Consider the following 12,523-nt stretch of genomic DNA (forward strand, 5'->3'; position numbering starts at 1 on the left):
TGGGAAATTACGATGTTTAGAAAGCACAATCTCAGGGAGCGCCATGATCTGTGATGCATCCATATATCAAATGTGCACACCGCCCCCTATCGTATTAGATGGGTAGCACGGTCAGCTGAAGAAGAGCGGCTCCTGACGTCACTCTCCTGCGCCGCTCAGATTGCCAAATCATTTTCCCAATTATGGGCACTATTTTGCAGGGCAGACCATGAAAATGAAATAGCAATGTCTTCTTTGTTTTCTTTTTGATTATGGCATAAAATGTACAGTCTTGAAGAAGAAAGTGCAAATAGGTTGATTGATTATTCATTTTATTTATGAGTGAAATAATGCAGCCACATTCTTAAAATGAAAAAGCATTTCTGCAAATGCATTTTAATTTTCAAATTTTACATTTCAAATTGAATTTTGGTATCTATTTGCTGGGGCATATTTTGAAAATTAAATCTCAAATGACTTTTTCTTTTTCATTTTAATTAAGTAAAAGAATGAGCAGTCTTGAAGAAGAAAATTAAAATGCAAATAGGATGATTGATGTTTAATTTTATATATGAGTCAAATAATGCAGCCACATTCTTAAAATGAAAAAGCATTTCTGCAAATACATTTTAATTTAAATATTAGTCACGATTCGTTTCCATACTGGTGCTTCATGGAAATGGGAAATATATGCCAGCACCAAATAACAAAGCACATTACACAGAGTGATGAACACCAAAGAAAACAAGGAGGTATGAAAGTAACTCAAAGTAACGCACTGTCAATTTTCTTTCTAAACTAAGTCAAAGGGACATTATGATAAGGTTTATGTGTAAATATGGCATCATCGTTTATATATAGTTGCACACAAAAATGACATGTAAAACAGCCATTGCTTTTTCATACATAAGCAGACTAATTTGCCTAATCTTCAAAGGTCTAGACCGCAGTGGGAATGCAGACAACAATGGGCTGAAACTTTTAGTTCCCGCCCAGTCTCACTACCCACTCATTAAATACCAGTGCTTGATCAGCGGCCCTCGGCACTATTAACTTTAGTGGCGGTATGAGATGTACTTGGTGGCTGCATTTTTTGACGTTCCAAGCAACTGCCGTTGTATAAAGAGAGAGAAAGTCCGCATAGAGGTGGGAGTTTGAGGTGGATGTGTCAAAAACACTCTTTCACCCAGGAGACCGCTGTTCATGTCCTGTGTGAAACCAAAAGTCAATCCAGTTATTTTAATAACAACATAGTGTGTTGGCATGTGTAGCATACTATATTAGTGACATCTGTCCCATGACATGACATTACGTAGTAACAATTACACTTGTTTTAAGCCAAACTATTATGTTTTTTTCCAAACCTAACCACATGCTTTGGTTGCCTAAACCTAAGAAAATAAACTTTTTTGAGTTTTCTTCCTAAGCTCTAAGTTTATTTTGAATAGAGACGGTATGCATATAATGAGCAGAAACTGCACATTTCCTTTGAAAATGGAAGTTCATTTTGAAAAGGCACAACGCATGTAACAAGTATAAATTGTTACGCCACCACTGAGTATCCGAAACTGATGTTGGATGGGCATGTAGAGCATCACAAGCCATTTACACACAAATATCGTGCTATAGGGCTGCTACAAAGTCCCTTTTTTATGTGTCCTTTGCAGTATTTACACAGAACCAAGCATCTTGCCACATCAGTGTGTGATTTTGCCGGCATCGCGGAAGCAAAAGAGGTTAACGGGCGTGACATGTAACACAACAGCATTGGCCTTCAGTGTGACATATAACATACATGTCGGCAGCCCTTTAGAAACAATAACAATGGCACAACATGGCAATAACAACCATTTAACGTCCCTGTTATATGGCAGCTGGTCTTGTCCTCTGCTCAGAGGGTAAGGAGCTCCATGACCTCATTTTGGCCACTGATTTTCTTCTTTGAGTTAGCTGCTAACTGCTTGTAGCTGCTTTTAAATTTTAAGGTTGCACACATAACACGTCGTCAAAACGTCACACCTGTCCTGTTCATGGTGCCATCCTGCCAGCTTTCGCTTTTACACTGATATTGATTTAGTGTTGTCACTACTTCCACTGTTGGCTTAAAATTGAGATAACGCTGTGCCCCAATTCTGTAATTGCACCTTTTAAAAAGAACTGCAAGGCGGAATAACGTGCAAAATTCCCACCTTTTAAAGGCAGTGCAAAAGAGGCTATAGTCTGACATGTACGGCTTCTAACAAAGCATCAGTATTTGGCGAGTTGGGAGTGAGAATGTGTTGACAAATGAAGTGGGTGGGTGGAAACCCAGCTTCTATTGATATACTTGTTTTAAACCTTGCGTGCAAGGTGCCATTGAATTACAGTTCTTATCATTTTTCTTGAGAAGTGAGCTCACTGAGGCTGCTGGTAAGAGGTTTCCGATCGTTTGCTTGAGGAGGAGTGTTTATTGTGATGCAAGCTCTAACATGTAAATGATGCTGTTCCTGCTAAGCGCTCCTCCTAAGCTGAACAACTGACGTGCCACGCTATGGTCTGTTTGTTTTGCTGCTGCAGATAAAAGAGAGGCTCAGCATTATCAACTTATGATTCATTCTGGGAGCAATGTTAGTTGGCCTGGTTGCCAAATCTTGTCTCGAAAGATGTTTGTCCACATGATGAAGAGGTACCTTACATTAGACAGTGTCACTGTCCTCGAGTGGACAACCATACCTATCTGATAAGCAAATGTATCATGTTAATTCATAATTAATCTCTCAATACATATTACCAACATGTTTAACTACAGATTAATGGAGCATAACTGAAGTGACATGAAACACTCCTGTATACAGTAACTGGCACATCCAGGTTATGTTAAATGCTTTACTGTGTAGCAAATAAGCAAATGGAACTTACAGAATGAGGGCCAGTGTCTTTTATTAACTGTCAGTCACTTTGTTGTCAGTCAGCATAGTTCCACTGCTATCACAACGAGCACAGACAGCACATTATGCTTTTTAAAAGGAGGGAGATGCACAATGAATTAGATTTTGTTGATGACCTGGAAAAAAGAAATATATGTAAGCACCAAAAAACAAAGCCCATTATTAGGACTGTGAACACTAAAAGACACAAGGACACAGGGGAGCATGAAATGATTCAAAGTAACTCAAAGTTGACATGCTGTTAAGGGATAATAGAAGGCCTCGTTATTAAATTTCCTTGCACAAAAACGAATTAAAGATTCTGACTTTATCTTAAGAAAAAAAGTTTTGTGCCAAATCGTATTAAACTACATGCAATGATGTATATTTTTAACAGATAAAGCCAACTTTGTCTGTCAGTCTCTTCTACTACTACAGGCAATTAATCGTGATGGTGACAAATATATTAAAGCAGCAAAGAGCCCCAGGCCAGACTCAAACCCAGGCCACTGCTGTAAGGCTTTAATGGGATGCCAAGGCTATTAAACGAAGGCTGGAACACGGTCGTTGTCCCCATGGGAGCTATGGGGTATGAAATATGCGCAATGTGACTGGAGCTGCTTTTTAGCCTGTTTAAGGTTTATTGGGGACTTTTTCAATAATTGCAGAATTGTAATTCTCACCCGTATCTTTATTTTTCATATTAATTATATTATTACCCAAGACTGACTGCGGGCGTCTCAGTAAAAAAATGATCACTCATCCTCATGTTCTGTGATAAGTGTGCCAGCTATTGAGCCTTTTGGCAAGTGCAGATCAGATTTTACTGCACATGTAATGTACCCCAATGATATGATGCCATATGACCACGTGACTTTTCCTCTTTTAAGCCTTCTTGTGGTATGAGCTCTGACATGTGAGCCACTGTAACAGGGCGCCCACGAGTCTGGTCAAGTTTATTGGTAATAGGTGAGTTGTAATGGAATGACTGAGTATGAAACTTAACTTCAGGAAATGAAAACAGACTTTTGATAAAGTAAAAACTGAAGTAGAGTATGAAAATGAGAAAGATAACAGTCATCTCTCTCTGTCTCTCTCTGTCTCTCACTCACACACACACACACACACACACACACACACACACACACAATGTAGTCTACTTTGTTAACAAGGTGTTGTATCTACAGTACATTAAGAGGGATCACAAGCTTTGAAATAACTTGAAGGTTTCACCCATTATGAAATCATCCAATCTAATATCAATAATATAATCACAGAATTGTGAAATTATCAAACGTGTTTTCAAACTTAGATTATTATTGTAAAATCTTATAAAATCATCCCCCTTCTCATCGCAATGACAAAGTCTAGTACTGGCCAAAAGCAAAAGTCAGTGACATGAGTGGCTTCATCCTGTTTGTCTTGACTGTGATGAAAAGTGGCATTATGGAATAAAACAGCTACTTGGGAAAACATATATAACATAATATATAATACACTGTAATACAATACACAATGTAATAAAGTTTAAGCTATTCATGGAACATCAAACAGTGTGGGTCTCTATAGTGGCAAACTGCTTTTAAAGTACTATTGAAAACCTACTTTTTCTTTTTAAGATATATTTAGATTAACTTGTGCTTTTATTTTGACTGGACATCTGTTGTTTTACTCGTGCTCCCTTTACATAAATCATTAGTCAAGTCCTCTGTATCTAAAGATAATGATCATTACTACATTCTGTAACGTACAGTGAAATGAAAACCTGTATTTCTGTCTGTGTTGCAGACCAAACCTTTATTAATGCATGATTATACACACACGCATACACACACATACACAGTACTTTGTGCACACCCTGCTGCTATGAAGTTTGTTACCTGATCTTTATGTGAGATAATTTATCACGTCACAGGCCCTCCCACTTGCAGATATACTGCAGCCAGAACCTGCATCAGCATGCAGTTTGACTTCTATTCAGGTGCATCCAAGGAACACTTTATCAGCTGAGGGACTAACAACAACACCTAACAACGCACAATCTGGATATACTATGGAGACAATACACTTCGTTTTTTTCCTGATGATGGTAAGAATGTATCTTTGGTGGCAGTATTTCAGTATTTTCTTGAGATGATGTCGTCCAGCTATAAAAGTAGTTTATTAGCCAAAGGGGGGCGGCAGTAGCTCAGTCCATAGGGACTTGGGTTGGGAACCGGAGGGTCGCCTGCTCAAGTCCCCGTCCGGACCAAAATATGGAGCGTGGACTGGTAGCTGGAGAGGTGCCAGTTCACCTCCTGGGCACTGCCGAGGTGCCCCTGAGCAAGGCACCGAACCCCCCAACCGCTCAGAGCGCCTGTCATGGGCAGCCCACTCTGACATCTCTCCACTTAGTGCATGTATAGGTCCAGTTTGTGCATGTGTGTGTTCGGACCTGTGTGTAATTGACAACAGAGTGAAAAATTGAATTTCCCCTCGGGGATTAATAAAGTATATAAAATTAAAAAAATTAAATTAAATTAAATTAAATGATTTTACTCAAAATACCATCTCCAGTCAGCCCACTGATGTCGACGGCAACAACTGTCAACGCAGTCAGCCCACTGATGTCGACGGCAACAACTGTCAACGGGTCCTCCAGCAAGACGGGCACTTATTTCCTGTCTATTCATTATTATATGGACCAAACCCAGCAAGACTTGTCTAAGCAGGCTAATCGCATATTAGAAACATAGCATTATAGACTAGAGAATGACAAACATGTTACAATGACTTGCTGTCATATACCGTATGTGAAATGTCAGGTATGAAGAAACAGATACTGCCCAAGCCTAATCTGGTCCCTTTGACCTGCACAGTAGTGCTCTAGAGGAGTTACTTGTTTTACAATGTGTTCAGAGTTTAATTACAGAATGTTTTTTAAAAAAAAATCTTTGTATATAATGATCATAATCAGCACATTCAAAAACAACCCAACTGCACATAATACATTCACTTCAGAAAACAATTATCTGCCCTTTTTTTCTGAATTTATGACATTATTATTTCAGTATTCTGAATTAACGAGCTTATTATCTCAGAATTACGAGAAAAAGGTTTCCAGAAAAAAAATAGCTTTTTTTTTTTAACTCAAGTGAATTATTATCTGATGCAAGTAATGTAATGTAATGTTTCTGCAGTGTTTGGGAGTCCACAGGTCATCTTCAGAAATTTTGAATCGGCAAAAAAGAAACTGGATCATTGATTCTTACAGTATTGATGAAGACTACAAAGGAGAGTTCCCATACATACTGGGCAAAGTGAGTATCTACCAAGAGTCACAATGCACAGATATGAATGTTGCATATGTCAAGATGCAAGAAGATCATTACAAAATTCTCTGCTGTTTTGACTCCCTGCAGATTGAAGTTGAAAAGAAACTGACCTTTTTCAAGATCCACGGTCAAGGTGTGGATTTGGAACCGACAGGCATATTACAAATAGATGAAAACACAGGGGTAATCAGTGTCCATGGCCCCGTCGACTATGAGAGATATCGAGTTTTGAAGGTTTGAAGGAATTTTCTAAGAAAGCATTTCTACAATGATCTCCTGGATGTTTGTGTATGTGTCAGTAATTGCGCTTGGGATGTGAAGCAGTTTCATTATTTCACAATTCTTGCCTTTGCGTTACAGCTAACGTTTCAGGCACTTGATAGAGAAAGACATGTAATAGACACACAGCTTGGTGTTGAGATATTGATCAATGATGCAAATGACAACCCTCCAAAGTTTAGCCGTGACGTCTACCAGATCAACACACCAGAGTCAACATCACAAGGTAATTTGATCATTTTTTCTCATGTAATCTTTATGGCTGTTATTATGAAATGTTGGAATAAAATAAAACAACTCCTACTCTGATACTGACAGGCACTATACTGACTACCGTTATGGCGAAGGATGATGACAGTGAGGAGGACAACAGATTATTTGATTTAAATATAATCTCAGTCACTCCTCAGCCATCTGATCTCGAGTTCTACTTAACCCAGAACTTTCAAACTGGAGCCATTTCATTTAAAGGGTGTCTGGACCATGAGGTGAGAGGACTTGCTGCTTGACTGCATAATTCTCAAATCAATGACCTTGGAACTTCCATCTTGAATTTGAATAATACAAATACATTTGATAATAATTTCTTTGTAAAGTGACTGTTCTTTTGAACCAATCAGAAAGCAGAGAAATACACCATTATAGTGGAGGCCAAAGACCATGGAAAAAAAAAACAGCTCTCCAGCTCCTGCACCGTCATAATCAACATAGCAGATGGAAATAACCACCTTCCTCAAATCATTGGACAAACAGTGAGAACTTACTTCTTTCAATTGCCACGAGGAATGCAATGACTATAATACAACAGTGTCATTTTACAATAAGTTTCATATATTTATTATACCAGGGTCCAGGGAGAGTGAAAGAAGGACAGACAGGCGTTCTTGTTTCACGTCTGCAAGTTACAGACGCAGACAACAAAGGTACACCGGCCTGGAGAGCTAAATATAAAATCCTAGGAGACCAAGACGACAACTTTAATATCACTACTGATCCTGAAACAAATGAGGGACTACTCTACGTGAAAAAGGTATTTTTTTGACTGTTATCATACACACATTGACCTCTTTAAGCTACAGTACAATAATCATTTGAAACTACATGTTTTGAAAAAAATGCACGACACCACCACAAGCTCTTAAAAACCTTTGTATCTACAAATAACATTAGCTGAAACATTTAGCATTATGTCAATGCACAGTCGATCATAGTGGATTTAAACTACCTGCTGTGATGAATGATGTGACTACCCAGTCTTGCACCCCACTCGTTGAAATACCAATGCTTGATCGGCAGCCCTCAGCATCAGATACCAACACACCGAGGCATCCATAAGCGGCGGTATGAGACAGTGGCAGCATTTTTTGAACACTCCGGCAACTGCTGTTGTATCAAGAAGTAAACGAGCAAGAAAGTCTGCATAGGGTGGGTGGGAGTGGGTCAAACAGACCCGGGGACTTTCATCCACGAGGGCGCTGTTCATGTCCCGTGTAAAACCAAATGTCAATTAAGTTATTTTAATAATAATGTAGTGTGCTAGTGTGTGTAGTAAGGCTGAACAAATAATCGTCTGGTGATCACAATTACGATTTTGAGGTCAAACAATTGCAAAATTAATGAAATCAAGGGTAAACAAAGATGTTATTTTGTCTTCTACGGAAGCCACGCATGCGCAATCATACCCCCTCCCCTCCTCTCTTCACTCCACAAGCCAGTCAAGTAGGTGAACTATGAATAATGCCAGGGGCAGGTGACCATGTAGAGATAGAAATGACATGCCGTCGTGGAAACAATATAAGTCATCACATGCGCCGCATAATTGTTTGCATAATCGTGATTATGATTTTTTTCCATAATCAAGCCTAATGTGTAGCATACAATGCTCATGACATACGTCACATGATGTTATATTATGTTAGTAACAAACACTTATTTTAAACCAAACCCTGATGTTTTTTTTCCAAACCTTAGCACATGCTTTTGTTGCCTAAACCCAAGGAAGTAAACTTAAAAACAAAGCATTTTACCTTCTACAGCCTGAGTTTATTTTGAAAAGGCACCAATATGCATTTAACTAGCAGAAACTGTTCCTTTCCTGTGAAAAATATAGTTCATTTATCAAGCGTAAATTGATACCCTGTCCCTTAGCATTAAGAACTGATGCAGGAGGGATACCTATGAGTCATATTTTTGATGTGTAGGTCCACTGACTCAACTAATGGCAGAGCAGGAACTTGATCACCTGGGCCATATCTTTGTTGTTCAACCTTGCGATCATACAGTCGTTTAATTTTTCCCCACGTAATTTTCATGTTTTCTTAAGCCAATTCACCTGCCTCATAAAGCCTTTGTTTAAACCCATTTACATAGTCTAGCACATTTTGCTCAGGTCTGGAGGACTTCCATTTATCTTGTATAATGGCCAGAGGGCCACTCACTGTGTGCCTGAAGAGAAGGTCAATAAGGCTAAAACTGTGCTTTATTGCACAACCTTTCTAGCCGCCAATAAAGCCAAGGCAGCCCCTCCTCCCAATCGGCTCTTAGCTCAGTACAATAAGCACAAATCGGAGATTTCAAATGCTGATGAAATCGCTCAAGTGCACCTTGACGCTGAGGATGATAAACTAAAGACTTATGACCAGGAGCGGTTTATGAACTTGCTCAAATAGTCAAGATGTAAAGTTGGAGTCCTGATCATTCTGAATTATTTTGGGAACCCCAAACACAGACATGAACTGAGTGAGAGCCTTAACCACAGATCTTGCAGAGATTGTATGCAGAGGATAAGCAGATGAATATTTACTGGTGTGACACATTACTTTTAGCACATAGCTACAGACAGACTTTGATTGAGGCAGCAGACCAACGGCCAGAACACAGAACGGTGTTCAAATGGCTGGTTTACTACCAGAATGGGTTGTAACAGCACAGATGTAATAGTTTGATTTGGTTTTCCTGTTAACTGACAGATGTGACAGGTCTTAATGCTTGTGTAAATGTCCCTTTTTAACAGTGGCCAAAAAAGTAATTCAGTCATAAGTTTTCGTCACACTCATATGACCAGCTGTACTGTTGTGAGCAGTTTTGAGCACAGACTGTCTATACTTCATGGGCAAACCCACCGGCTACACAAACCCACAAGCCACATTTTCCCCATAAAAGGACCCACCTCCTCATTAGCAGAACATCCTGACGAAAATACACTGGAGACTTTTTCTCCACCTCATACATTGGCACTACACAGTCAAACAGTTGCCTCAAAGAGGGATCCAATTTTTTTGCCTCTGCCAGTTCTGTATGGGACACAGACAATAGTAAGGACAAAGCAAATCTGACATTGCCTTTGTGTAACTTAGATTTCACTTCACTTACAGAGGCAGTCATGGACCGTGTCACTGCGCAAACTGAAGATACTATCTGATTTAGTGCATCAAAAACCTGATGATTTTCAGAAGATGCAATATTACGCGCCCTTGTTTGCTCATCAGGCCATATACGTGCACCAGCAACATCATTACCTAGGATGACATCAACCCCCTTGACAGGCAACTCTAGCCACACCCCAACATCAACGTCCACCCGTACAAAGTTAGAAAACAAAAACATCTTATGCACAGGAACAAACAGTGTTGTTAAACCCATTCCTTGAACAGGGACACAACTTCCTATGTCTGATTGGGATAAATAAGGCAGAACTGACTCTGATACAAAAGTATCCAGGGCACCAGAATCTCACAGTATTTTAACAGCAACTTTTTCATCACTGCCCACTGGAGATACAAACCCTTCAGAAATGAATGGTGCATATCCTGCTGCATCTCTGCTGCACCCAAAGTTTTAGTTTCCATCTGAAAAGGAGACACCAAATTGTTTGTTGAGGCCACTAGCACAGTCAATGCAGTAGACTTAGCTTGTGACCAGCCTTCCTGGTTTTCAAAGATGGACATTCCTTTTTCCAATGCCCAACCTTTTTAGTGATTACAAATTTTATCATTTTTCACATGAGAGTCTGTAACTTGCTTAGGAAAAGCTGAATCAAAACTGGACAAGCCCTGTCAGCAATAGCTTCTGGACCAAAGACATTCTGTTTCTGATTACCAAAGATGCATTTTTGTGTCAATACATATTCATTTGAGTCTTTGCCTTATGGTCATTGATGTTTGTCGCAATATAGCTGGGTACGGACTGTTTAAATTGTTCAAGAATAACCAGGTTGCACAGTTCCTCAAATGAACCAACACTGGATGCGGAACACCAATGACTCATCTGCATAACCAAATCCCAAGCAAATTCCACGTGTTTGCCAGTTAGATTTTTTCTACTTCCTTAAACCTTGTCTGTAAGCCTCTGGAACCAATTCATAGGCCTTCAGGACTGCAGCTTTTCCCTTAGCGTAGTCTTTACAGTCTTCAGTTGTTAAAGCTGCATATGCCTCTTGGGCTTTACCAGTAAAAACACACTATAACATTAAGGTGCGGTCCTGATCAGGCCAATTTCTAGAATCTGCAAGCTGCTCAAACATACACAAGTATGTATCTGGGTCTTTGTCACTGAGCTGAAGAATGGTCAATCAACTCACTGACTGACATTTTTCCTTCCTTTAACAAGTCATTAATATTTCTCTGTCTTCAGTTTTTCCTGCTCAGTTTTTTGTTTCATTACTTACTTCTAATTCTCTCTGTTGTATTACTTTTCCATGCTACAGCTGCATCACCAACAGCTCTTTTTACTGCTTAAATGTTAGACTAGTCACTGAAGACAGACACACTAGGCAGTTGCTTAGGTTTTTCACTTACCAAATCCCCCCTTCCATCAGACTGGCTTTCAGAATGCTCTTCAGTGTCCTTCTGACGATTTGCCCCAATTTCAATGTTATAATAGTCAGTCATCTTCAACAATTGCTCTTTAGTACATTGTTCCAACAATGTTTCCAAGGGCTCCTGACTGAAACAATCCACAACAGACATCATGATACCCTTAGTTCAGAATTCACCAACTACAAATATGCATCAACCTACAAATAGTGCTTTTTTGTAGGTTGTAGAGTTGTTTTATGTTACCAGTGGGACTGGTAAGCACCTGCTATGCAGCCACTTCCAGCAATCCATGGGCATGATCTGAAGCATATCTACTCACATTCACCGCCTTATTAAACCCACAAAGCTGCAACAAGCTCTCTAGTAGAACTTATTGCTAAGCCTATCAGGAGAAAACTCAGTTAAACAAAGCCACAAACAATTGGGTTACCACCTACCAAACAAACAATTGATCCAAAAAACCCAGTGGGTCAACAAAAGGACTAGACCAAACCTCCCAACAATCTTTTATTTTGTCGAAGTTAACCAAGTAAGTCAACACCATGGACTTTAGCAACTTACAAAAGACCAAATCACAACCTTTGGGTCTTTTTCATGTGAGCTGGGCTGGAAGGCAAAGCTTTCGATTTACTGGTCCATCAACGTCCCAAACCTCACCTATGGTCATGAGCTACGGGTAATGACCATGAGAATGAGGTGGCGGATACAAGCAGCTGAAATGCGTTTCCTCCATGGGGTGGCTGGCCTCAGCCTTAGAGATAGAGTAAGGAGCTCGGACATCCAGATGGCGCTCGGAGTAGAGCTGCTGCTCCTTCGCGTCGATAGGGCTCAGTTGAGGTGGTTCAGGCATCTGATCAGGATGCCTCCTGGGCGCCTCCCATTGGAGGTGTTCCGGGCACATCCCACTGGTAGGAGGCCCGGGGCAGACCCAGAACACGCTGGAGGGATTATATATCTCATCTGGCCTGGGAACACCTTGGGGTCCCCCAGAAGGAGCTCGAAAGCATTGTTGGGGAGAGGGATGTCTGGAATACTTATACATAGCAGTTTATACAGCTGAGGAGCAGCAGCACAGATGGTATAAGTTAATCAATCAATTCAATCAATCAATTTTATTTATAAAGCCCAATATCACAAATCACAATTTGCCTCACAGGGCTTTACAGCATACGACATCCCTCTGTCCTTATGACCCTCGCAGCGGATAAGGAAAAACTCCCCAAAAAAA

General features: G+C 40.0%; 1 protein-coding gene across 1 annotated transcript in view; it reads left to right on the top strand.

Moving 5' to 3' along the window:
* The first annotated feature begins 6,052 nt into the window (after positions 1-6,052).
* LOC126402340 (cadherin-2A-like) overlaps positions 6,053-12,523 on the top strand; it is a 16,774-nt gene continuing 10,303 nt past the window's right edge. The window contains exons 1-6 of the mRNA XM_050064240.1: positions 6,053-6,184; positions 6,287-6,433; positions 6,560-6,704; positions 6,797-6,966; positions 7,099-7,230; positions 7,326-7,508. Of these exons, the coding sequence (XP_049920197.1) occupies positions 6,053-6,184; positions 6,287-6,433; positions 6,560-6,704; positions 6,797-6,966; positions 7,099-7,230; positions 7,326-7,508 (909 nt within the window). The remainder of the gene's footprint in view (positions 6,185-6,286; positions 6,434-6,559; positions 6,705-6,796; positions 6,967-7,098; positions 7,231-7,325; positions 7,509-12,523) is intronic.

Source organism: Epinephelus moara, chromosome 16 (genome assembly GCF_006386435.1).
Source record: "Epinephelus moara isolate mb chromosome 16, YSFRI_EMoa_1.0, whole genome shotgun sequence".
Lineage (NCBI taxonomy): Eukaryota > Metazoa > Chordata > Actinopteri > Perciformes > Serranidae > Epinephelus > Epinephelus moara.